General features: G+C 43.0%; 2 protein-coding genes across 5 annotated transcripts in view; one reads left to right on the top strand and one right to left on the bottom strand.

Annotated features, from left to right (window-relative positions):
* LOC124308259 (cholecystokinin receptor-like) lies at positions 1–23,170 on the bottom strand. 4 transcript variants are annotated; one of them, XM_046770829.1, is made up of 5 exons: positions 23,122–23,170; positions 20,354–21,051; positions 5,885–6,082; positions 2,355–2,528; positions 1–1,105 (listed from the first exon to the last, which is right to left on the bottom strand). In XM_046770829.1, the coding sequence occupies exons 2-5, from the start codon at positions 20,652–20,654 to the stop codon at positions 585–587; spliced, it is 1,194 nt and encodes a 397-aa protein (XP_046626785.1). In that variant the 5' UTR covers positions 20,655–21,051; positions 23,122–23,170; the 3' UTR covers positions 1–584. The 4 variants fall into 4 exon arrangements, with proteins under 4 accessions (XP_046626785.1, XP_046626787.1, XP_046626784.1 ...); XM_046770831.1 differs by having other exon boundaries at positions 20,354–20,871; positions 23,122–23,167; XM_046770828.1 differs by having other exon boundaries at positions 23,111–23,161.
* Positions 23,171–23,475: 305 nt separating this feature from the next.
* The window catches only part of LOC124308260 (achaete-scute complex protein T8-like), a 130,768-nt gene continuing 126,253 nt past the window's right edge, over positions 23,476–27,990 (top strand). Inside the window, exons 1-2 of the mRNA XM_046770833.1 lie at positions 23,476–23,542; positions 23,637–23,744. The gene's annotated coding sequence lies outside the window, so the exon portion shown is untranslated. The remainder of the gene's footprint in view (positions 23,543–23,636; positions 23,745–27,990) is intronic.

Raw genomic sequence — 27,990 nt, 5'->3', positions numbered from 1 at the left:
TTTCGTTACACGTTAATTTATTGTAGCACTAAACAAGTGACGATTGATTATTTAATGCGGCGAGTGGACGATCGATTCGGTCTAATTGTATTCACACGTTAAACAAATACGTACAGACGTGTTAAGATAACTTTTAAGTGAAACGAAGGAAGCGTAACGATCGATCTTCGACTTGCGGCATCGCTTAATTTACAGCTTGCGACGTAATATATTATGAAATAAATAATCGATGTTAAACGCGAAGCCGTTTGTAATTTTCACGAGCCAAGCGGACTGTATTGAAATTACATTGTACAAAAGATAATTCGTATATAGTCGAATTGTTATTCATTCGTCCCGCGTATCAGACGCGTATCCCTCGATCGGTTAGCCGGCCGATTTTTAACAATCGGCGACTGACTCAAATTCCGCCTCTCGCGTGCCTCTCGGCGTTGTGAAACAACGAGTGATTTTCCACCGTCCCATTCGGGCATTTTCGAGCGATTAATCATGCATCGTCTTGCGTTTAGCGCGATACGCGGGACAAATTGATCGCCGATTCCCGGTCATCCAGGTAGAATAAAATCGACAAAATCCTCCGCGATCTACGGAGGCTCTCTGTACCGGCCTTCGGCTCGTTTTCGACAGCCGCAAGCCCGGCTGCAGCAGCCGGTGAAAAGTCCGGAAAAACTCTTGCGGAATCCGCTGCTCATGAAGCAGTAGGTTATCGGGTTGCAGCATGAGCTGCAGAACGCCAAGAGGTGGAAGTAGCTTATCCAGGTCGGGTTCAGGCCGTCGTAAAGGGCGTCGGGGCTGAAGAGAGCGACGGTGTTTATCACGTAGAGTGGCGTCCAGAACAGGAAGAACTCGAGGACCACGACGCAGAGCATCTCGACTATCCGTCGCTTCCGTTTCCGCTTCAACATCGCCGAACGGCCCCGAGTCGAACGCTGCGACGCCTCGCCCTGATCGTCCCACGGCTTCATTCCGCCCACCGACGACTTCGCGACGAGACGCAAACTCCGTCGGGACGACGGCGTCCTGTCCAAGGTCCTCAAGGAACAACGCGTCAACGTATCGCCCCGCGATCCCAGGTAAACCTCCGAAACCACCGAGCCGTTTGCCGCTGAAATCACCGTTTCGAAGGAAATCGCCGGTTAGTTACTTGAATCGAAAAAAGCGTTTTCTTGAAGCCATTGCAACGAATTGATCTCGGTGCAACGACAAATCGATCACGAGGTTCTGATAAACTGATTAAATTCTCGTAGATCAAACGGACCGACGGCGATGTTGCAATAAAATGCCAGAAAATTTATTCTACACAACTGCGATGACACCGAATAGTTATTCAAGCACCACGTTTTCTTGTGAGTCGAACAGTGTTCAAACCGTTGTTCCAACGATACTCGTTTAACGATAATTTTCCGCAGCAATTGTAACAAATGAAAATTTGTTCATCGTGTTGATCGGTTGTGATTATAATACCGAAAAATAAATTAGGGCAACATTTGACAATTCTTCACTAATTTTCACTCACGCTTGAATCGTCAAGTATTTATTTAGTAAATGTAAAGAAAAAAAGATTAAAAATGAAACAACAGTTAAGGACTGTGTTATGTATACTTGAAATTAACGTATCTTTTTTCATTGCGAAGACATGAACAGGGTGGAGTGATATAACATAGCGAGAATCTAAAAGTCAGACGAGATAAAAATAGTTTCAATAAAACTACCATAAGCTTCATCTCGCATATTCAAATTTATAACTAAGATCAATTCCGCCAGCGAATATCTCGGGAGTAAAAACCGCTCGCCTTAGGCGGCAAACTTGTTTTACTAATCCGTTGACGTAAGAATAATAAGCGTGCAGACATTTTTGACCCTCGTCTGTCGGCGAAAAGATTTTCGCGTAAAACCGTGCCGCAAATTATGCACAAAGATACGATTAAAATTTGGCCAGATAATTAAGCCACAAAGAGTAAATTAATTAATCACGAAACGACGAACGAAGCTCTCGACAATTCCGCATACGTAATAATATTTTCGTAATACATTACCAGGTTGAACTCGACCGCTAATTTTCCGGCTTACAAAATTATTCCCAAAGTGAATTACGAATTTCCGAGTTCAAGATCGCGGAACGAATATATATATCTAAGAACGTCGTCGCAGTATCGCGACAGATGATATACGAGTTGTAATATACCGCGGGCATTAAAATTCACCCAAAACTCGAATGAATTATTGGGGATAAATTTATGGGGGAAGAGTGGAAAAAATAAAAAATAATAATCCGCCCTGATTTTCATTTTTACACGCTGCTCCGCGGAGGAAAAGGAAGCGAGGTAATATATTGTCAGTATCTGTTCGCAAACCTGAATGCCTGACCACCGTCGGGTCAACGCTGCTCTGAAGAGTGATGGTGATGAGGGTGTAAGTCGTGACCAGGATGATGAGCGGAAAAATTAGCAAGACGGCATCGAGGATCAGGTTGTAGGCCTTTTCGTATTCCCCGTGACCGGGCCAGTTCTCCCTGCATTTTTGGTGCCCTGGGAACAAGAAACGGGAGAAAGAAGCGGTGATCAGTGCCTGCGGAAAACCGATTCAAGAACGGGTATATTCGTTGCGTTTATTTTCACAAGAAATTCTCAATTTTTCTCCCGCCGTAGTAAAAAATGATCAACGAATCATAACGGGGCGGGTTTCAAATTAGCCGGGGGATGAAATCTCGTCGTTCAATCTCGACAGTTTGACGAACGCGACTTTAAAAGAAGCCCGGAGAAAAGTACGGGCTGCTGTCTGATTTATACCTAGCAGCGTTTAACGCAAGTTTCTAGCAACTTTTTTTTAGTGGACAATTTTTTTCACCCCGCGAAGAATTATAGTCGGTGTTACGAGGCAGACGAGATAACCCCGATTTGGGTGATCCTTTCTTTCTTTGGTATAATACGAGCCAGCAGGTCGGACCTGAAATGGCAAAATGCCACCAGCAGAAGGCGCTGATTGTCGCAGAAAGCCAGCGGGGTGCTGGCGATAACGGGATACACGCGGTCATTCCTTTCTGTTCACCGCAACCCCTCGTCCATTCTGTTCGAGCTCTTAAATCGTGACGGAGGTCGAGTGACAGAGTCGCGTCATAGCAATTCCGAGCATCTTTTCCGACCGCGTCGAGAAGCGGGACAGAAGAGAGAGAGACAGCAAAGAAAAGATAAAAAAATCAGAAGTGCAAGGAGGAAAAAAAAAGAGGAAGAAAGAAGAAATACAATGAGAAAAGGAAACAGCTCGGGGGTGAAGATTGCGAGGTGGAATATAAGAGAGGGATCAAATCTGGGCCGATATTCATCCGACGCTTCTTTCCCCCTTCCTACTTCCCCCCGTCGCTATTACAGGTAGCTACTCTTCTTCCCGCAGAGATGAAACGACGTTCCAGACTTATAACCTTGATGGGAATGGAAAAAATCATCGCTAACCGCGTGATACGCGAGAGGGTGATCGAACCGACGAAACCACGGGGGAATGAAAATCCCGGGAATTTTTTGAAGGGTTGCCGGACACCCGATCCGATCACCGTTAATATTTCAGTCAATTTTTGAGGCTGAGGTGGAACGACGTGACATGACACACGCCGCAAGATACGTCGGTGATTTATACACGCGGATTTCCAGCCTAGATAAAAAAAACGCCGTTCGCTCGAAAACCAAGAGTTACAAACGAGACTTTTATTTTTTTTTTCTTTCTTTTTTTTTTCATTATCTCCGTAGAGTAGCAGGAGAAAAAAAATTAAACCTTTTCCGCGCCGTTATTACACCGAGACTGAAAATTGATGTTTCTTAATTATCTGATAAGATTTCTCGATAAGTTCTGAAACAAGAGAAACTCGTCTCGGCGTTCGCTTAATTTCACCGAAAAATTGATCACTCCGAGTAATTCTACAGAGCAAAGTTTCGACGCTATAATATAAACACTATCTGAAAATACCGACCAGCCTGCCTGGAAAAAATTTGAGTGCTCGATCGATTACAGCTGCATGTTTTTTTTTATCGACGAATTACCTTGAATTCTGTATCAGCATCCGCGCTTCGACGCTAAGAGCAAGATTGCGTGTACGTATATAATATATATATATATATAAAAAATAAATAAAATAGAAGCACAGTGAAAATCTGATGAGAAAACAATTTCCCAACGTCAAAAGGATAGAAGGCACTCCGTCAAGCCGTCAAAGGTTTTTCGAGGCGAGCTTTTATCGCCATTTTGTCAGGACTCGGGCAGCGGCCGGATGGGTTCGGTGTGCAAAAGACAATGGTACGCCAAAGTCCTTTGTCCGTCACGCGAACGATCGGCGAGCTAAATCAACCGAAGTGAAAGCATAATTTCCTCCTCAACGATGCGCAAAAGCAGCTTGCACGGTGATGGAACATCGCTGACTTTTCGTGTGTATAAATTTCGTCGTAAAACGTGTCGCAAAAACAAGGTGAAGGAGGGAAACGGAGGTGAAGAAATACAGAAGGTATACGTTTCAAGAGAAAGTGGTCCCCGGCCGGATACGCCGCCGAGCTTCCGGCAAGTCTGACACCTTCTAACTCTGACGTATGATACTCTCAACCCGGCACAGTTCCTGCCGGAGCTTTTTCCCACTCTACCGAAACCCTCCGCAAACCCCTGCTATTTTTCGCATCTTCAAACGTACGCGAAACGCGTGTTCGCATTAGCAGCGTGTAACGGGTAACATCCGTTAATTCATTTGCGAAATTAGCTAGCGCGGATCACGTGTCGGACGTGTTCCTCGCCGGTCTCCGCACGCATTTGAGACCACTGTACGTATCCCACTTTCCAAGTCGTTTAATTAGGCCTTAATTACGCCCCTCGACGCCTGTTATAATCAGTCGTTTAATTAATTTGATACCTAGATCATTACTCGGCGTCCCTTTAACCTTTTGACCGTTAAGTCGAGCGAGCTCTTTTGTCTCGTGCTTCGTCGCATAGAATCTGATATTCGCGTGCTGTGATAGTTAATTGTATAAGGTGTTTTTGTATTGATTGTAACAATCGCAAGGCATACATCGATCGATTATTCGCCGGGGGGTTTAGATTGTCTCGAAGAATTAGCTCGTTCGCGATTTTATTTACCCTATACTCGGTTAATTGAACAGAAAAAGATTAGCTAGTGGAAGAAAGTCGGTGCAAGAAAGCCGAAGAAGAATGAGACGGTTAATCAAGAAGGAAACGAGCCAAGTGATGATCATTTATTGCGCTCGCGCAGAGCCGCGCAGCTTTCGTTGGATGGATAGAAGGGACGCTGAAGGCTCGCGGATAATTGGCAGAGTTGAAAATAGGAGTCTCTAATGGATTAGAGGCAAGGGGCCGCTCGAACGAGTCTTGCGATGGGAATGAAACGCCGCCGGAGTCGGCTGCGACAGTTTCATGAATTATAGACCCGGGGTGCGGGTGTAAGGGTGGGTGCGCGACGGGTGAAAAACAATAACTTTTGATTCTCGCTTACGAAAGTACCGCGGAGTTGCCGCGCTGTCATCGTATTAAGATTTCGAGTTTCTGGTGCAGGCCTCGCTCACGGGACTTATTCCGCACCCTTATCCCGGAAAAGTTTTCCCCTTCAACCGAGAGAAATCCTGCAGCACTCACTCAACCGGCTTACGCCATTCACTTTCTCCCTTTCTCCATCTACGATTCCCGCCATATGTCGCGCCCTACTTTCCAAGGTAACTTCCCCGGGAATTCGAGATAACATCGAACCGAACCGAACCGCGCGATATGATTTCACTCGACCGCAATGCACGGATACAGCCCTAAACCCCGGGAGAAACCCCGAGGAATGTGACTCGAATAAACAATCCGGCCGTGATCAATCGGCCGGGCGAGGGTGAAACGAAAAACAGCTACTCACCGTTGCTGGTAGGTTTGAGCTCGCTGAGTACGGCTATCGGCGACATGAGAATAAGGCTTCCGGTCCAGATGACGGCGATGAGACGATAGGAGTGGGACAAGGTCTGCCACCGACGTGATCTCAGTGGATGACATATGGCGTAGTAACGCTCGACGGAAATGGCGACGAGGGTCCAGGCGGAGACGGACACCGTGCAGGCTGAAACACATCGCGGATATATGAGACGTGAGAGGATATGCTGATTTCGTAGGGGACGAGAGGAGGGGAGAAAGGAAGAAGAATAATATCGCGGAGAGTGGCCGCGGCCGAGGGATGACGGGTGCATTGCATACTTATACCTGTGCGGGGCGGTAAAAGCTCGCCGGAGGAATAAAATTTGCTGGAGCTTGCGCTGCAGCCCCTTCGAAAACCGCATATAGAGGTGTGTATTAGTCGCGGGGAGGTTTCACTCGACTGCATATGGCGTCGGAAGTGCCGCGGAAATCCGGGGCTAACCGAGTAACGAAGTATACGAGGTAACTCCCTTGTCAAAGGTCAGGCACGTGTTCCAACTCGCGATTAGGAAACTTTGCTTTCTCCGACGGAGTATTTTCCCACCTCTCTGTTTCTCTCTCTCTCCCTCCCTGACGAGACTCGGAATCCGATAATCCAAACCCGCGGAAAGGAAAGTGCAGATAATTTTCACTGCACCGAGTCTCGGGGGGTTTAATGGACGAAAAAGGAGACGCACTCTTCGGGCTTTTATCCCTGTAGTTTGTATCGACCGGTTTATTCCCCTACGTTTCTCCATTTCTATCGTATCGCTCTTTAGGAGTTATAAACTCTACGAAAATTTATTCAAAAACTTGTCGCGTATTAGTCTCGTGATGCGTATAGTAATACCTGCCCACGTACCTGTAATACAGATGGCAAAGAAAAGTTTGGGACTCTTTCGTTTCTTCGTATAAAAAAATTAATAGTCTACTATTTTTTCTTGTCATTAGGTTTGCCTCTGTCGACGGCTGATGAGAAATTTTTTTTTTTTTTCGTCCCGCTCGTTTTTTGCACGATTATTTATACGTATACGCGAAGGTGTATGTATTATCTTCACGGGACCACAATGGGCTCTTGATAAGAGCTGCCAGAACTTTTCTCGATATTTACACGCGAATGCTTAAGCCATAAAATGCGAGGCAGAAAAACCGACGACTGAAAAATAACTAAGGAATACACAGGTAAATGAATTACGTCCTGATGGATTCCATTTTTTTTTTCTACATCTGTTTGTCCTTATTTTTCTTTCTCTCTCACTTGGCTTCATCAAAAAAAGTCTTGCTCGGGTTAGCTTCGTCTATGGTCTAATTGTTTCCCGAAATTGAGACGCTCTATCAGAAACGTTGATTGCTTATATCGAAATTCTTGACACGTTTTTATCCACCGAAGAATGGGACAATATGCCAAGGAATGAGATGGGACGAAAACGAGAAAACTTTCAAAGTAAAGGCGAGACAGAGGTTATTACGATTTTTATACGTCGTTCGATCAACGTGCAATTTGACGAGTATCTGGTACTTTAGAAAAATTTTCTCTGACCTTTCGTAATTGGGGTCACGTTTCACGCGCTTGATCATCCGTGGCTTTTTTACTCTTTTGATAACGAGAATGCGTCATATGTCAGTCGAGACAAAAACCGCCTTCGTACGATTATGCCCAACGCATGCAGCTAGAGTTGTTTGCATAAAAAAAGAGAAAAGAAAAAAAAAACAGCAAGAAAAAAATAAAATAAAATAAAAAATGGCACAAAGAAACATTCGGAAAATTCATTATTTAACACCGAAGGACAGATTTTCTGTCATATGGAGAAAAATACGACGGGGGTTTTTTCAGAATTTCTCCATTACACGTAAGCTCGTCGTCACGCGTTTTTTTCCCCGAGATGAATAATTGCAGGCTGCAATCGTATAGAGCGAAAAAAAAAAAAGTACAAGGTCTTCGAAGGGCAGCCGTGCATCGCAATCACAAAATTCGCACAAGAAATTTTCATAGCTCGGCAGTGTATGCAGGTATGTAAATGTGTTACAATATTCGAAAGATCGATAAAACGATTAAGAATAGCAAATCGGTTGAAATTTCTATTATGAAAAATTCCTCCCGGTGCGGTAAGAATATATTATCACGTGATCAATCGAGTGTCTTGAAACGAGCAGAAAAAGGAGATTGAAAAAAAAACACACACAAAGAATATGATAAAATTGTTTTCATTTCCATTCCCTGGTCGTTTCTTCTTTCAATTTAATTTGGTGTCACACCGATCCTTAGACGGGGGGAAGAAACAAAATTCCTCCGTTTCTTAACCGCGATAGATCAATGTCCGTATATTTACGGCCTTGGTATTTTTCGCGGCTGGTTTCTTCGGTTATTCGGGGTCCGGGTTTGTTCGCGATGTGTCGATGCATTATGCTCGGTTCGGATGGTAGTTTTGCCCCATTCGATCCACGTGCCCGAACGTATTTCGCACCGGGTCACGTTTACGCGATCGGCAAATCATTCTCCCTGAAAAGTCTCACGAGATCCTGGTATGAGAAGCTGCCGAATCGCTGCCAAAGCTTGCAAAATTTACGATATGAAACCTTGCGCCACGTGTGTCTGAGCCATACATGCCTGTAACATTGCCACATAATCGTATGCATGAACACCGCGTATTATTATACGTAGAGTAGGAGACGTTGCATGTATTTTTATGGAAAATTCTCTGGCGTTGGAGCGTATTCTGCCTTGATTTTTTTTTTTTTCACAGACGCGTCGGCGTTGGATTGAAAATTTGAATGAAAACGAGAAACCAATTAATTATGTGAATATAGTTTCTTTCTTGGTTCTTTCTTTCTCGCTTTTCCTCTAATTGATCTTGTTTAAGTTAAACAGCTAGGACGAGTCTTCAAAAGGGTTCAACATTCACTTTGAATTTTCACCAAGAAAAGGCAGCAGGTGCCTTTTCCCGCGACGCGACGTGAGAATTCAACGCTGCGAAGTTGGAAGCTCCTGGTAACGCGATAGGAAAATTATTCAAATATATGAATTGGATGGAATCTTAAGAAAATTAGGAGGGGCAGAGAGAAAAAGACACTGTGCGTGTGTGTTATCGTGTGTCACCTTGAGACGTGAGAGGAAAATGGGGCGAGGATATATACATATTCTTGCACTTTGAAAAAAGAGAGAGAGAGAGCTTCTCTCAGAGAAGAAATATCACGCCATAAGTAGCTACGCATAGATAAGGGAGACGCGATTGGATTTGATCAGACGTAAAGCGCGGAGGTTTCGAATTTATAGGAGAAGATCGGACAAAAAAAAAATATTGAAAAGTAACATTGCCTTGGTCGATGTTACGTACAATCCGTGTATATACATACGTATACGAAGCCAGCCCATTTTTTGGAGATCAGATCTCACAATCGGCAGACTCGAATTATGAAAATTACGGGTGAGAATTAGAGAGCAGACGCGATCGGCGAAATTAAATTTTTATACCCTGACACCGAACGGTGTGAAATTCGAGAGATCAATTGCTGTTTGATCGCGAATTTACGATCGCATCAGACTTTATACAGGTACGTATAAAATCTTTTCTCACTTGGCGTGCACGAACTGATTATTATTTCAAAAGCCCTTCTCGCGTTATACGCATTCTCGCAAATATGCACGGAGGGAAAAATGGTTTGGAGAAAAAACGGGGGAAAAAAAAAAATAAACAAACAAATACCTAAGCAAATATTGATATTGCTTGTACACGTTTATGTATAATATGTATATGCATAATAAAGCTGCAGGCATATAAAAAATATGTAGTGCAAATATACAAGGGGTGGCAATCTGGTTGGCAGCCTGTGTAATGTTGTCGTTTTATTATTCAAATTCTACAGTGACATTTGAAAGCTCGGCTTTCCAATAGCGTAGAAGCTCGATCAAACGATTTGTATTTTATCACCTCCGCGATTGCTGACCAAAGGAAAACAGATCGAACGAAGTTTATTCGGTGAATTTTCATTTCACTCGGAGGTTTTAAGAAAATTCTTCCAACGTACAACGATAAATAAAACCGGAAGCAACTTCGCTCCCGTTGCCTTTCTAATTACCCCGCATTCGTCTTATTGCGTAACATTGCAGTTCCAAAATTTGGTAGATTTAATTCCTCCCATCAAGATCCTACGGACACGGGTCACGTTGCTCGGTTAAATTCATTACCGGCACGGTTCTCACGACGGTAATTTGAGGGTAGAAAAACGGGGCGCGTCGCGTCGACTTCTGCAGTTCCAGCCGTATCGAAACGCGAGCTTGCAATCCGCCTCGCCAAGCCGTTTGAAATTCCCTCAAGGAAGGGAGATGAAACGACGGTAGAATTTGCCTGGGGTTGGAATTTAATAAAATAATATATTAATTTAGTTTCGCAAACTTTGAGTCGGGCAACACTCAGCTCAAATTGCGAGGCGAAAACTGAGGTAAGGATCAGCCGTTGCACGGGTTAGTCTGAAAACGGTAACTCATCGTCTGGCTTTGCATCCAGCAGCGACGGTTATTTAATGGGGTGAAAATCGGCGAATACCTCACGCTTGGGTATAATCGAGAATCAGCCGCCCCTGCAGTCGGTGGAATCGTAAAGCGGAAAGACGGGCCCCCGACGTGTGAATAAGGCTTAAAGAATCGGTGCCTCGTGAATTTTTTATCGTCGTCAATGGGGTTGACATATTTCTCCCCCCCCCCCCCCCCCCCCAGCCCCTGAAATCTTCCAGAATTTTGGCTCGATATTACACGGTGTCCTATGTATGGGTGCGAGATTGGCGGCAGGTGGCGAAGAGCCGTTGCAGAGTCTCGAGACGCGAGACGCTTTCGAGGGAAGTTTATACGCCCCGTTCGAAACTTGGAGTTGTATTATATTGAAGTTGCATTAGCGTTGGCATTAGCTTGAGCGATGCGGGAGGACAAAGTTGCCGGGGTGTATAAAAAAAAAAAAGAAAAGAAAAACAAAAAATTACCTAATTAGGAAGTTCGCAACACTGTATTTATACGTGTACGTTAACTGGCGAGTTGTACTTGCAATTTTTACCTTCCTAGAGCTTTAATATTAATGCGAGGGGACGTCGATTCCTTAATTCCCTCTCGCGGTGGAAGAGAAGCGGGAGGGAAGAAAAAAAAAAAAAAGAAACAACCAAGAGAGCTCTGAAAAATAACACGACCGAAGAATTATCCCCGCAGGTCAGGGACGTATAAATATATAATGTATACTGCGTAGCTTTGGGCTCGTTCCGCGAGTACCAAGGAAATGACGTTCCCTTGTCACCGGAAGTCGACAAGCCTTGGAAATGCCGATGGTAAGTGGTTACGGAATAACGAACAAAAATGAGGATAAAACACGTCTTGCTACTTTTTCCGAGAGTTAAATCGGTCGCTGTGGTGAAAATAATGTAAAGAACACGAGAAAATTGAATAGAAAATAGACTTCCGGCTGCTTCCGGCGCTGATCCCGCATTTTTAAACAGTCAGCACGATTCTGCCTGAAGCGTATCGGGATAAATCCATTTATGTAATACATTGTGCAAGAAAAATATCCTCTCATAGATTATTTACATTTGCAAGATACTGATGTGAGGATATAAATGGGAAATAAATTATCTCGATCGGAATATCGACTGCAGATTGGCAAACTAAAATGGGCTGGTTTTCTTTTCGGATAATATTCAGCGGAAAGTTTCGCGTCGTAAAATGGAAGATTGATTTGACTTCGCGAGCAGTGTCAATGTTTTTTTTCCATCCCCTATTTTAATGTTCTTTTTATATAGACTTTGAACCGAATGGTTGCCGTTAAAATCATTTATTCTTTCACTTTAACGCTGCAGTAAAAAGTCGTTTAACTACAGCCTCTGTATAATAAGGGTTCAGTTATTTTCTACGCTTTCGGCGCGATTGAAGAGGTGGGTTTTTTTTTTTTTTTTTTTTTTTTAGAATAATAGGGTACTTTGACGTTCAACAGTCCGTATCTTTAACGCGTTAGAATTTACTTTGATATTTCCTTCCTTTATCTCGTTTTCTTTTCGTCTTAACAGAATCCTCAGTACACGGATATTAAACTTTATTTTCCGAGATTCGTATCCGAGGTAATTGAAAGACGAAACAAGCAACGCTCCAATTTCCCGATAAGACGAAGAGAAAAATTTCGATACCAGGCTCAAACGAAATTTATTGCAATCCTTTTCTCATTTTCTTCCCCTCCCGTTCTCATTTCGGAAGGAAAAGAAATCTCATTGTCCCACGGAAAAGGGTCGCAACGAGTGTCGACGAGTGGTATAACTAATTGCTTGTTTCCTGGCGGAAGGATTTCACCTGAAAGCTTCGATAAATTCCCGATCCTTGATCGATTTTCCCAAAAGCAAAGGCTCGGAGGCGGGGCTCGATGAATATTCACCCAAAGTCACCAACTCTGCGCAAAGTTCGCGTACGTGCCGACGTCCGCAGGTTTCTTCGACATGGCAGGCAAGTTTTCGGTGCAGAAAACTACAATACGGCGAAGCCTCTAACGGAGGCCCGCCGTGGACGAAAGTGAATAGAAACGAGCGAGCAACTTCTCAATTACGGGTGCAATTAGTCAGGCCGAAGAAAGTCGGTATATACGCGAGCTCTAGCGTGCAAATGGCAGCACGATTTCCACGGCACAAAGCTGAGCAGGGAGAGAGGGAGATAGATAGATAGGAGCTTTTGGATTACGCAGAGAACTTCGCCGAAAGCTTCAAAACTTGGTCGGAATAATTACGAGGCATTCTTACCACGTCAGACGCGGCTTATAGAGCGCGAGAGATTAACTTCCTACCGAGCGTATAGCGCCGACTTCAGGGGTTGGTATGTACCCACATACCTTGTACCACTCTGTTATCTCCGCGTTAGGTAAGCGCCTAGACATACCGAGCACTAAACGCGGCCCTTAATTGCAACGCGGATCAATCTCCCGGGGAAAATAGATTCGCGGGGTTGACGTCGCGTACGAGTTTTCTACCCACCCTGAGCACAATCGGACGTTTCTCATTTTCAATCATTCATTTATTTATTCATTTATTTATTTATTTATATTATTTTTTTTCCCCTCTCCATTTTCATGCAATATTTATCATCGAGTCGTTCGAAAATACCGAGCTCGAAAACGCGCGTCCTTCAACTTATACCCGCCGAAGGAAAGAACGACGAGTCTGGGAATTTTTCCACAGCCCGAAGTCCTAACGATCGCTAAATTAGTTCGTTCTTGCGTGAGAGAGCTGGTATACGTGTGTGTCTTGCGATATATAACTCGAGACGTACTGCTCGAGGCTGGGAATAAGTGTCGATAGGACGCAAAAGTCGGTCTGAGGAAGTCGAGGACGAGAACTAAGGCATAACAGGTGGTCACGGGGGCATCCTGGATGTGTGTGTGTGTGTGTGGAAGAATGCGAGGGATGATATCTCACGGGAAATCAGGCCACTTGAACGCTGCACACGTTGCGATAAGACCACCTCGACACCGCGAAGTCAAAGTTTAGGCCCTTATATAAACGGCGCGGCGGTTATCTCGCCATTTCCAGCTAATGAGTAACCGACCCTGTCGAATCATAGAGGCAGAAAAATGGGGTTCGATTATTAGAGGTTTGCCAAGATGACAGAGTGCTATTATATATGTATATCGTATATATATATATATATATATATACTTATACTTGACACACATATCGTGCATATACGTATAACTCCCTGATCCGATCCGAAATACGGGTCATCATGTGGTTAAGCCGGATTTGCGACGGGGCAAACCTAGAGTCGTGCTTCGTCAGACGAATCCGGTACTCAAAGGGCGTCTGCTGTTTGCTTGCAGCCTGATCCCCCCAGGGCTAATTTGAACAGCGCAGTTTGCCTCCGGGCAACAAACTGCCGGGTAGAGAAATCCCCGGTGATAAGGTCGAGTGGAAATTGACCCCGATGAAGTCGAGAAGCTCCACGACCTCCCCTACCCCCGATTTGAGCTCTCATACTCGCGGTCCTTATATATATATAAGACCCTGGGAATTGCGGTAGGTCGCTTTCAGCCCCTCGGGTCTGAGTTAATAAACGAGAAGATTAGGCCTGAGGTCCACTGATAACTAATTGGCTGCGTCCGTAATATCGGCGAGGCCGTGTGCGAATGATAATTAGGTCTGACCATCTCGAAGTGAATACTTCGAAAATAAAGGGTCATAAGTATGTCATAGTGGAAGCAACGAATCGCGAGAAACGAAGTGCGTGATCGGCCGACTTAATCGGCTCGAGGTTGGATGAAATTTATTCAAGTAATTTTCATATCCCCCCCCCGAGAATAATTGTTGTTCGAGCCGGTTTACCAAAATGTCTCTCTTTGTATTATACAACGTACACACGTTTGTGAATTAGCACGTATAAAACAACAAAAGGGGGCTCCCCTTTAAACCGGGGTTATATATTAGCCCTTTCCTCGAGGCGAGCGTGAGTCTAATGGACTCAAACGGATTAATTTTGTTGAAATATATATTATCTTGTAGCTAAGTTTTCGGGCAAGAGTTTACGGGCTCGGTGGCTCTGGAAACAACCTTTGGGAACATTTTCAAACTTGTTTAAACAACCCTCTGTATTATACCAGTGGGACGAACAAGCAGATTTATAAAGCGTGGGCTGAGAGAGAGAGAGAGAGAGAGAGAAGAAAAAAAGATCCGGTGGATACGTGTAAACGGATTTTACATTTTTTATCATCATTACGAGGATTCTCCGCTCGCTCTTCAAATATAACCGCGTGCTTGAATATCGCAATAATTGCAAAATCCGAGGTATCTTTGCCGGGACACACCGCGTCCGGAATGGAGTACATGATATTCGGAATTTTTGCGGAATTAGAAATTCTCGTACCGCAAACACGCCGAGGAATAAAAAAATAAACAAGAAACGAAGGTAAACCTGTTCGTGGAATTGAATTTTTTGAATCCACGCTAAATAAAACTTTGAAAAAACGAAAATAAATAAACAAATAAGTTGTGAGTTTGCGGTTTGCGATTTGAAAGAACATTTTCTTTTCCCCCTCCACCGCTTTCTTCCTCTTCTTCAAGAAAATCAACAATCATTTGTAATTTTGTTTATCATACGCGGTCTATGGATATGATAAAAAAAAGAGGAAGGTGCCGGGGAGATGGAAAATATTTGAATAGGAATTAGCCGAACCAATTCTTTGAGCAAACATTTTACTCTCCCAGGGGTATAAATGGCTGGTTGCTGTGTTGAGCAACGCCGGCCTCTTGTGTCTGAACTCCGTGGAGGTTTTGCAAATTCCGTCAAGCACGGCGGGGCGTTTTTTCAATATCAATAAAACGGAATAAAAGGAAAGTGAAAAATAAATAAAAAATAAAAAAGAAAAAAAAAAAAAAAAACCAACACGCTCAGACTTCCGAAACCGCAAGTAGTTACGGTGCCGTCGAGGCGTCCCGAAGCTCGAATCTTCTGTTTGCAGAGTCACGCCAAGGAATGATTCTAGCGCGTTTGTTTTATTCAATAGCTCGGGGGCCCCTTAGTTACGCCGTGGCATCGGCTTTATCCCCCGTGTCCCGTTGGATACCAAACCGAACTATGTGCGCCCTGAATTATCCCCTCATACCTAAGCTAGTTGGCTTCGAGCCTGCGGTGAACGCTTTCAAGGTTAAATAAAAAGCCGGTATTTTGAAAATCAAACGCGGTGATGGACGATAAATAACAGATAATAACAGACGAAAATTGATACGACGGTGACGTATTTAATTCGATGGAATAATGAGTCGCGGACGAATTTCGACTCTCGAGCTGCATGGCTTTCGCTAATTCACGAAGCTTTTTTCGACGACGGCAATATTGCAATGATTTTCAGGGTTTCCTTCGTACTTTCGGGAATTGATCTCGAGACGATTTCGGGACAAGGACACCGATCGATTAATTCACTCTCCGCACCGTCGATTAATTATTTCATCCCTCTCCGATTTCTCACCGTCTACGTTTTACTTGCTTTCTTTCGCCGATGGCTTTCACCTTCGCAACTGTCAAACGTGTTGCTTGTGCACTTGTATAAGTTCGATGAGCCCTTAATCTGCGGTGTTATAAAGGGATGTGTAATCAAGGAGAGAGAGAGAGAAAGAGAGAGAGAAAAGAGTGTACGCTGAGGGCAGACGGTGTTTCGACAAGCTGTCTATGGCGCAGAATCGATGGTCGCGTTCTTTTTTTCGGCTTTAGATCGGCTCGAGCCTGAGATTTAGCTGTCTTCTCTCGTTAAGCGGACTCACGCGAGGCCTTAACCCCGGTTATGTGGAGGTCAGACGGGGCGTGGCGCCGGAGGTTCGAGTGGCTTAGAAGGCCTGAAATCCAAGGTGTCGCTTTTATTATCACACGTAGCTGTTGGGCATTATTTCGAAAACCAGATTCAATTCCGTCGTCTTTTACCCCGGGTGTCGAAAGCTCGCGTGAAAGCTCGACAACATCCCTACCGCCGACGCGATAATCCCATCGTCCCTGTGACGCTTTGGAAAAAAATTCATAAAAAAAATTTAATTCACTTCCAATTTTCGGACAAAAATTTATCGCTCGGCTCTTCGAGAGGGACGGATAGAGAAAAAAAAAGAAAAAAAAAAGCCTACCGAATTACAGATAACTGGCAAAATCTAAGGCAGTCTGAAAGCTCACCCTGATAAGACCGCCCAACAACTTACTATGCATCGAAAATGGTCTGGGCCAAACAAGAACCGAAGACGGATGGGTCGGCATTGGGAAATTTTTATCTTCTTATGCTGGGGTCAGTTTTTGCGAAAAAAAAGACTACCTCCCAAGATCTGATGATAAAATCAGGGTTCAGCCTATCGCGTCAAAACGGACATTTTTTCTGACGTACTTTCTCCCTAAGTATTCGTACCCTAAAATTTGAATTTATTTGGAAACAGCGGATACCATTTTTTTTTTTTTTTGACTCCTAAAACTGTCTACGATTTTTAATTGTGAAAGATTTACGCGTACGATGGATTTCGCTGTACAAAAACTGTTGAAAACTTGCTTGAAAATACGTATGATGCTAATAGTTATTATACGTGCGTAAGATTTACACTCTAGAATAAACAGTCAATCAAATGTTCTCAACAGAATGTCGAACAAACTGCAAGGAACTTACACAACATTTACGTAATTCAAAGCTTTATTCGTAAAAGTTGGTTCGCATCTTTTTTCTTCTCAACTTCGTTCCGTTGAATCGTGATCTAAGAATTCGATGTTTGCCGGAATAAAGAGATTGATTACAAAATTACGGAATCGATATTCATCTCGGCAATTTTCGCAGTACCTAACGAGGTGGCCGTTCCACGATGAAAACTACGTCAAAGCATTGCCGCCATCGCGATTAGTGATATAATTATGCTGACGTTACGATGGTCTATCTGTAATTTCGGTACCTCGGTATCTCTGCGGACGATGAGGTTGAGGAGGTTGAGGAGGTTGAGGAGGAGGCGGGCTCATTGTCAGACATAGTTATGAGGTCGTCTGAGGATGCCCAGGTATTTCGGTTACTAGACGAAGCCTCGAAACCTCAGCGTAAGCCTTGGAAGATCGAGAGTGGAATATTCAGACCGCGCATGCACGCCGGGGTCGTAAAGTCCATTCTGCTCTTTGAATATCAACCCTTGTACAGCGAAGGAGTGGAAGCTGCTTACGACGAAGAAGGAGAAGCCACTCGACTCTCGCGAAATATGTGCACGCACATACACAATACACGTAATGTATGGTTTTGTTTTGCGCTTACGAGCTTTTGCGCCGGCCAGCTTGTTCCTCCTATTTCGAAACTCCCCTCCCTCTTGCCCATGATGTCTTCATTTTTTCCTCTCCTTCCCCTCATCCGCCAGGATCTCGAGTAGGATATTCATTCGCTTGTTTACACACGCCTACTTCTCCTTGCGATTTTCCTACCACGTGAATACGTACAAGGTAGAGAACGGACATTTCTTCCTCAGTCTGCACATAACTACGCGCGCTATTTTAAGTGCAACTCTTACTCTCTTCTCTCCGTGAATGTAATAAAAGATATCACGAAACGTTGCTTGTCTCTCCATTACTTTCCCGTGAATACGAACATAGGTACCTACGCACACACACATGTCCTGCCCTATATGGTATACCTATAAAACGCCCTTTCAGCAGAGATTGCTAAATCGCTGGAAGAACGATCAACAGTTATGCGCGTCGTCACGAAACGCCTGCAGGTCCACATCTACCGAACAGCTCTACGAATTGTTATTCTCATTACTGTTATTATTTATACGATTATTGTTATTATCATTATTATTATTATTATTATTATTATATTCTCTTTCGTCATTGTTTCATACGCTACAGTTCTCCTTCGAGTTTTTATTCGAGCGGCGGTAACAATTTGCCAGAGGGTGACTTCTTTCGTCCGGTGTGTTTTCATTCTCGTTTTCATTTTCGTTTCATATTTTTTTTTTTATTTATTTTTTGCCCCTCTCTTCTTTTCCTGACACTCGTTTCATTTACCTTTTTCATGTTACTATTATTAACCCAACTTAACCCTTTTTTTGCTCACTCTATTAATCCCTTTCTTTTTGGCACGACGTTTAATCAGCACCGTGCTGCTACATACGTGTTGGTCTAGAAACTTGAGAAGCACTCAGCCCAAAGTGGACCCTGTTCTGGCCGTAACTTCCCCCTCCGCTTATTTTCCGCCCGACCGTCTCATCAACGTGACTCTCTTCTTGTCCGCCCCTCTTTAAAAAAAATTTCGAACTCTTTTTTCACTCTCTAGAAATTGTCTAGAAATCCTCCTTCTGATTCTCTTTGGAGACTCCGGCGCGATGTACTATTTTTTTTTTTCGAGTATGAGAATCGATCGGCTTTTATCGAAAATATGTGATTCATTCAATATCGTTGAACTGCACCTACATTATCGTCTAGTTAGGAAGGATTCGGACCAATTGCTCAGGGGAATGGAAAGACCCAATTTGTGAAAATTACGCGTAATGTTAGCGAATCTGTATATTTTCTTATTCCTCCAAATCGTCGGGCAAAATGTTCTTCGGTCTGATAAGAGAGCGGAATTCGTGATCAATCGGTATAATAATCCCGAGAGTGAAAAAAGCTCGGGCAGCTTGATTTATCCCTCCCCGATTCGTGATCATCTCCAATCTAGTTTGCTTATACACACGCAAGCGCAACGCTGAGATATCGCGTTTCGATACCGGACGCACCGAATTCCAGATCATGTAGAGTACCTGGCTGAAGTAAAAGAAGTATGCGAATAAATCGTGAGCGATATCGAACAGGTAGCGTAAGGCTGAAACAGGGCAAGGCTGAAAATAACATCGTCGATATGAGAAAATCCCCGGTAAAGTCGTTGCGAGAAAAATATACTATAGAATGAGAAAGGAGAAGTCGAGAAATTGAAAAAAAAAAAACGGGAAAATAGAGCGCTCGTTTTCTAGTCGGGTCGGCAAAAAGTACAGCTCCTGTCAGTCTCATGCCTAGATAGACACAATCCAAAGGGTGGAAGAAAGGTCGCGGCCGTCGCGTCCTTTCGAAACTTTTCAATATCATTTCCATCCCGTTCTCTCTCGTGGGAATATACATACGTATACATACCCAAACGTATCCTCGTCTACATACAGGCCTTTTGCCCAGCCCTTTTTTGATCCTTATTCTTTCAGCTGTAGCCGCGCTTCAAACTCGAAAGAATTTCAATTCGCGAGATTAATTCAAAGAGCGCGTTTCTTACGTACATGCTGATTGATGCGGTAAGAGTTGAGAAAAATTTCTCGCGACACTTCAGTTTTAACGATACCCGTTCGTAAGTCATCCTCGTATCGTTTAATGATATATCGTATTTCGTATCAATAATATTTTTATATGCATAACATATAAAAATATTAGGGAATATTAATATTTCGCGTTGAGACGATGTTTACCGCCACGCGATTATACGTCGCATATTATTTTCGTCGAGACTGCGACTAAATCCCAAGAGTAAGAGATAACATAAATCCCCCCTCCCCCCGAAATGCCAGGAGAGCGAATAAATTTGACGAAGGTACGGATATAAAAATGAGTAAAAAAGAACGTGATGACAAAATCCACCCTCTGTGTAATACAATATCTCGAATTTGAGGGGTGGATTTACCGCCGGAAAGGCGATATAAGGAGTCGCGGTTGTTTGACGGATGGATCTCGCCTCGTTCTTTACGACCGTTTAGTCAGAAACAGAGAGATTTTCGCCCGGTTGAATAACGCCGTTATCACACGAGGCCGCGTGACGTTACGCGTACAACGTATGCAAATAGAAGGGCGTGTATCGTTGCGATACATCAGTTACACGTACGAGCGAACACGAACGACGCTTGCGAGCTTAATGCGCATGCAACTTACGGAAGAGGGATAAAACGAATATTAAAAACGTGTCCGACTCACCCTGGAGGTAGGGTACCAGCTTGCACATCACCTCGCCGAAGACAAAGTCCCTCAGGATGGCGCCGACGAGGGTGAACGGCATGCAGAGAACACCGAGCATTATGTCCGAGGCAGCGAGGTTCAGGAGAAAGACGTTCGTCACCGTCCGCATTCGCTGGTGCTGTACGAGGGTCAGGATCACAAGGATGTTCCCGATTACTCCGGCGAGGAATATCAGGGAGTAAAGCGGTATCTGGACGTAGACCATGTCCCACCGGGCGTTGGCGATTCTCGTCGAAAAGCTCGAATCCGATTTCTCCATTCTCGTGCATGTGTTCTTCTTTATTCCCGACTATATTGTCACCACTTTGCACAACCGAAACAGTCGTTGCTTCATCACTTCGTCGTTTTATCAGGTTCGAGTTTACTTTTGTACGCACCTCGTTTCACTTTTTTCGAGAAAAATATCGGCCGGCGTTACAGTATCGAATCTTTGATTTAGCGAGAAAAACCTTGGTTCAATCGATGTTCATTTTTCACTGTGAGGTATTAGTAGTGAAATATCGTCAATCGTCATTTCATGATTATTTATTCAATGAAAAGCGTGAAATCTGTGTTTTAGCTTCACCGAGTCTCGGTCGAAATCATTCTCGGCTCAGTTACGTTGAATTACAGAAATTTATTCAAACGAGATGAATATTTTGTGGGTCAGAGGAAGACTGGACAAAAACAAAACAAATTTAAACAAATCGTCAAATAATATGACTGATGATTTGTTTATGAATCTTCAGATTCATACGATGATTAACGGGGGTGACACGTTATTTGATTACAGGCATGACGTCAAGACTGTTAAATGATGATTAAATTGGGGCCGGCGAATCGATGGACCTTTGAAATTTATGTTGATCCTGGAGATTGATGAAAGGATATAAAGGAGGAGCTAGTCCCTACACTCAAGATGCTTCAAGGACCTTCAATAATTCTCGTAATTAGTATCTGCGCAATGGAGGTGCGTTGGTTCATTCATTCGTTCGTTCATTCATTCGACAAGTAATAGGGATAATCCAAATTCGGATCAAATTTTCACCTCGAGTTTCATAAAAGCTCCAAGGAGAGAGATTAAATTCTCTTCCTTGCGAGGGTGCTGTACGAGTGATAAAAAATCTTAAGTGAGAATAAAAACGAAGGAGGAAGAGGAGAAAAAAAAACAAAAAAAAAAAAAAAAAAACACACGGAGATAAAGAAAAAACACGTAATTGAATTTTCGCGCCTTCTGCTCCCCTTTATAAATTTTTATACCCAGCAGCCCTTTCCCCAGTCAAAAGAACGGTCTCGTCACCTCATCACGTGGCAGACAGCGTAAGTGCGAAATTACGTCTTCGCGGATATCGCGATATAAATTTAAGTATACGCGACAAAAATTTCAGCCTCTGTTGCAGGCGATTTTAAATTGCGCGACAGGATCGTCGGATCGTTTATTTTATTGTCGTCACCCTTAATCCCTTTTGTCACAAGGATAGAGAATCCTCAATTATTAATCAGCTTATCTGACTTTGATAAAGCTGTGCCAGTATTTGGACAAACAAACTCGTGTAATAACCGTCATTTCGATGAATGGATAATGACTCGACGCGAATCGTGGATTATATTGTACACAGGTACGCGGGACGTTTGATGCCAGTCGAGTTAGCAGAACTCGTGCGATAATTATACACCCGACTTTAGATGAGAATGCGTGTGTTTGTATGAATGGAGTGCGTTGCAGTGTGTATGTATACACGCTCAAATATAAACACTTGTACAATTATTCTTGGAGAACAAACCAGACGGCGGGAGTTAAGAGCAAAGTTGCCAAAAAGAAAATGAACATTGTCAGCGGAATCAGAACAGCAATATGAAATTTTCAAGTTTTCATTAGGACGCGGTGCTGATAAATTAATTGGCTGGATTGTATGAAAAAATGGGAAATTGTTTAACGTATCTGCAGATTCTGAAACCTTGGTATTTTTATTTTATTGCAATCTAATATCGAAATATGATCCTCCGATATTTGAACAAGAAGACAAGCTTCCCGGTGAAATTATTCACAAAATTTTATTAAATCATAGTGTGTTTCTACCAGCTGTTACAAGGATTAGGTACCGCTGACGCTTACAGAATTCTTGCTCCAGTGTGTATTACTATCAATATTTTAGACGGCTTGGTTCGTTGGGTTAATTAAAATGAATCGGACAATCAGCCGGTGCCTCCATTATACTCGCATTACCAACAACACAATCTACGATAATGTCGGTAAATAATCACAACCAGGACGTGTTCGTGAAATCGTAAAGCAATTAAGATGCGCGCGTATCGCGAATCGAGTTTAAAATACACGCTTTCGAAAGCTTTAAACTCGTTTACTCGCCAGGCGAAGGGATATAAAAAGAAAAAGGCGAAAAAAAACAAATCAACAAATTTCCTCAAATCATCGTCATTATTCTTTCGTTTAAATTCACCGTGTCAAAAATTCGCTAGTGTGAAACAAAAGAACAAAAAAAAAAAAAAAAAAAATCCCCGCGCCCCTGATCGCCGTGGGGTAAAAAAACAATCAATACGACCGCGCGTTAAGCCTTGGAATATAATTATCCGATCCGATTTGAATATCGAGAGAGAAGAAAAAAAAAAAAAACAAAAATCCTACCAAGTGGAAAAAGCACCGCGTGCGTCGATGAATGCCGAGACGTACGTTTTATCACATCGTGCGTGTATTTACAGTAGGAAGTGGGTAATTACGACTTGATTACGTGTATCAAGATGAAGCCACAGCCACGTGCGTCCCGGAGAGCCGGTGGCTGACGACTGGGATCGAGTCAGGGATGATTGTGTGGGTCTGTCGGTTGCGTGAGCCGCGTGCGTCTCGGGGTTGATCCGTGGCTCCGCTCGCGTCGCACCACGAACTAGGCTTTTCCACTTGCGTATAGCGGTTACGAGTCCTACACACCTACACATACGAAAAAAACCTACACATACACAGAGGCACGACGGGTCATAACGTCCGGGGCTCGGATACCTCAAATCCGTGTAAACATCGGCGTTAATCCCGCCAGGTAAACATCGGACCACCCCCCTCATCTTCATTCGGCAGTCTTGATCCGATCGCGTCGCGCACGAAATGCTTACCTGTTCAAAGGAAGCTCTCGGAATTTTCCCTGATTGATAATTCGAGTGAGTTGCATCTGACAATTGTTAATTATTACTCGCTATGCGCTATTCGTAACGGACACGTCTCTCTGCTGGTGGTGTGTAAATTAAATTGCAGTTCAGCGGTGAAACCGTCGGTGAATTCGTGCAAGTGACGCCGTGAGTTAGTTGGGCGAGAGACTGAAGAGGTCATCAAAACATTCGTGACATTCGCACGATGCTCGAGGTGAGTGAAACTGTTTTCGACTGTAATTTATCTCATTATTGACGGAGTATAAATTAGCTGGCTGTAATGCCCTTTGTTTTTTCTTTTTTTATGTACTTATTTTTCTGCGTTATTTATAAACACACGCGGCGCGATTAACGTTTTCGAAATATACTTCGCAGTCTCTTTTACGAGTGGCTGGTAACTATTTTATGCCAACTTTACCAGCTCGCGAACAAATTGTATTATAAGTGATTGGTTGGGTTGGAAAATGTTATTCTTTCGCTGCTCCTTTTTCTTCGTTTTCTTATTCTTTGAGATTGAATGAAAATAATGGAATATTCCGTTAGTTTACCGACAGCATAATTTTTTTTTTTTTTTTTCGTCTCGTCTTTCGAATCGTGCAGGTTTGATAAACTGTGTACGCGAATCCAGCTTAGGAATTTTTTACAACGGTATATATGCATCATCGTTTTGTCGTTTCCTCGACATAAACTTTTTTCAATCTTCGGAGGGGATTTTGAATCTGAGAGACCGATCTTTCCCCGCTTTAGGCCGACAAAAATTTCGTTGACCCCTCCAACCTCTGGAACGTTGACCAAAGTTCACCGGGTCGCCTGGACGCGGGTTAAGGGTTGCGATATATACAGATATGTGTAGATACATGTATAATGTATACGCTTACGATTCCGGGGTAGGTTTTTTCACGATAGGCTCAGACGCGCCTTTTACAACGCTGATAAATATTTTACGCGTATATGCATACCTACTTTTTTTACCGAATGGTCGAACGGAGAGAGCTCTGCGCAGATGCGATCGATTTTCGGGCAACCGTTAAACGTTGATTCGACATTTTCGCGTACAACCCTTTGGCTGGCAAATAGATTAGCGGGGAATTTATTTCTCTCCTTTATTTTTTGTGGTGAAAAAGAAGGAGTGAATTAGCCGGTAATCCATTATTCGCGGCAATACTCGATCGTATATTCGTTGTTATTGAAAATTTCTGGCTTCTTCTTACGCTCCCTCGTTCATCACTCTTCGCTGTCATTTGAGGGCGCGGATCGACTCGGGTGGGCTTTGAAATTGACAAATATCGAATAATCATATAAATATACCCGATCCAATTTTATTGAGAGGAAAAGTGTCGGCGGAAGGCTTACGGAGATCGAGTCATGTGCCGGAGCAAATCGATGCCGTAAGTTTCAAGCGCCGATCTTCCATCCTGGCACAGTTTTGACGAATGTACCACGATTTGTAAATTTTCGGATCACTTGCTCAGCCTCGTTCGTTCCTTTGTCCAAAAATGGTATTCGGCTTTTCTTAGACGGCATTTTCTTTTCCTTCTTTGTTTTTTTTTTTTTTTTTTTTTCTCCTACACCCCCATCTTTTTTATTTCACTTCGTTCGCGTCAATCGGTGGGAAAATAACCCGTCGTTGCGAAATTCATTTGTTATCCCTCTTTCTCATTCTATTTCTCTTTCTCTTCGCTAACCGTACGGCGTCAGAACTACTGGTATTAAGATCGTTGCGGGAATCGCGGTGTGATTTTGTAAATTTTTCATTCCCGTATCCCACCGTCAAGTGTAATATTCGGGTGTTTTTTTTTTTTTTTTTTTTTTTTCACCCCTGATTCCCGGGAAAAATCCGTTCCCTGTATTACGTACGTGTACATGTATACAAATTCTCAACACGATCAGAGTCTACCCCTAATCCTCTTCCCGAAAATCAACAACCCCGATCAGTTTGTGCCGGAACATTAATTGTGGGGAGAACAAATAATTAACTGTTTACGAAACGAGTGGTGTCACCGTGATCGTAATTACGAACAAAGCTTTCAGGAATATATTTTGGTCAAATATTTCCTCGGATTAATCGTGACGAATCTGTAATAGATTCTTAATTAAAAAGGGTCGTACGACGTGAATCGTTGCGAAATCGGTGTAAAATTGCAAAATTGTTTCTGAAAATGTATACATATATATGTATATATGTAATTCAGAGGACTGATGAAATTGTGTTAAAATCTTGACGAGACGCAGAATTCTGCCCGGCATAATTTTTGAACGCGCAATTTTCCACCCCGTGGCGAAACGGCCAAGTTGCGCACGGCGACACGACGGCTCCGACGTCTTGGCAATTAGGGACTGGAAATCGAGGACCTCGTTGAATAATTAAACGGACGGGGTAGGCGCAGACTATAGACCGAATAATACGCGGGCATGAAGCGGAATTTCCCCCAAACATCGGCTTGATATTCAGCTGAAATTGGCCACCGTCGTCTCGACGTCGCAGCGTTCAGTCGGTTTGGTTTCCTCGGTTTCTCGTCCGCATCCACGACTCTGCGATAGAGACGAGAGAGGAGAGAGAGAGAGAATAGAATAGAGTAGAATAGAAATTTATTATGCCCGTGATAATGCTGGACAGATACAAGAATGTTACAGAGAAAAGGGAGAGAGGGAGAGATAGAGAGAGAGAGAGAGAGAGAGAGACTCGGCTGCGTCTATTTAACGACAAATAAGCATAGTTTAGATTATATACGGAGACAGTTGACCCGGGTTTAGAATTACTCGATGAAAATATGGCCAAGGTTCGAAGTAATTATATTAGGGAACAAACGCGTGCCTCGTTAATTACCGAAAATTGACGCGAGTTATTTGTGACTAACTTCCCCAGCCAATAATCTGTAATATGTATACAGGCTGAGGTATTTAACTTGGCAAACGCAAATAACTTCAAAATTGAGTATTTTCGAGAAAAATGTTTCAGACAAAAGATTCATCATCTTCAAAGCGAAATCCAGAGGCTACAATTTTGTTTCGGATTGGTCGAGGAGTTTACGATTATACGAAGGCCAGCTTCGTTTTTTTAAACGAACAACCCTGTTTTCTTTTCTTACAGATTCGTCATTTATGTGAGAATATACTAGATTTTTGTTTAAACCGATTATTCGTTCTGGTATTCTAAATATTTACGAATACTTCACAAATAAATATCTTTCGCACAAACTACTTGATAAACGTAATAAACGGAAGGATTCCACATCATTTTGTTCAAGCAACAATTAGCTTAACACATGTTCGAAATGATAAGCTTCCACTTTACACTGGTTATCGCTTGAACAAAGTGAATCGTTCTGTTTATTATGTTTTTGAAGCAGTTTGTCCAAAAGATAATTACTTCTGACGCATTCGTAAATTTTTAGAATGCTCAATCAGTCGCAAACAATTGGACCAAATAAAAAAATTGCGTATTTTCTCACATAAAATACGAACCTTCAAAGGAATGGGGATGTTCCTTTAAAAAAAAAAAACCAAGTTTACCTTCACGTGTCCGTGAACTTCTCCACTGACCTGAAAAAAATTATAGCCATTAGATCCCGCTTCGGAGATGATGAAACTTTGCTTTGAAACACGTTTCTCGAAAATGCTTCATTTTCAAGTTATTCGCGTTTGCCAACTTAAACGCTTCACCCTATATATATATATTTACAGCGCAATATTGAACCACGTTCTTATTATTGTTCTGTATTTATGCGTAATTGCGAAGAGGGACCCAGTCCCCACTTTGTACACCCGAATTATTCTCAACGGCGTTATTATTGCTATTATTACTATTATTATTATACAGGCTCGCGGAAATAATCTATGATATTGTTAAATTTTTCGTGCTGAAATTTACCCTCGTCTAATTCCCATTTCACGTCTATTACGCACCGTTAAACGCGCCGCTGGATTTAACAGGAATTCGCAAATTTTAACTCGACGAAATTTGCGCGTGATGGTTTAGAGGAACCTTTACCAAATTGCTAAATTATCTTTTCGTTGCGTTATATTCCGCTATTATTTTGCATACGACGTAAAAATATGGGTCACTTTCGGTCTATGTGTAATTATTGTACCATCAATCCTCTATTTCGTTAATTTCAATTCACAGATGCGATTTCGTTTATTTTGCCCGTGATTCCTATCGCATATTTCCGTCGGTCAGTCTGTGAAATGTTGAAATCTTGACCAAACATTCTGGGAAACACGGAGGAAAAGGAAAGCAAAAAACAGTTGTACGAGTCAACGCGTCGGCAGCAAAGATATTTTTTCTCTCCTGTTTTGAAAATTGAATTTGGAGGAAAAAAAGCCGCCGCGCCGGGCAAGAGAAACGTGTAACATAAAAGTCGGTGAAAGGTGTGAGTGAAATTCGGATTCACTGTAACCTGATTAGCCCTAATCTCGCCGATTGCTTTGATCAAGTTTTTCGCGGATACTCGATTACC

This window comes from Neodiprion virginianus, chromosome 6 (assembly GCF_021901495.1).
Source record: "Neodiprion virginianus isolate iyNeoVirg1 chromosome 6, iyNeoVirg1.1, whole genome shotgun sequence".
Taxonomy (NCBI): Eukaryota; Metazoa; Arthropoda; class Insecta; order Hymenoptera; family Diprionidae; genus Neodiprion; species Neodiprion virginianus.
Note: the sequence above shows the minus strand (reverse complement) of the source record. Positions and strands in the feature narration are given on the sequence as shown.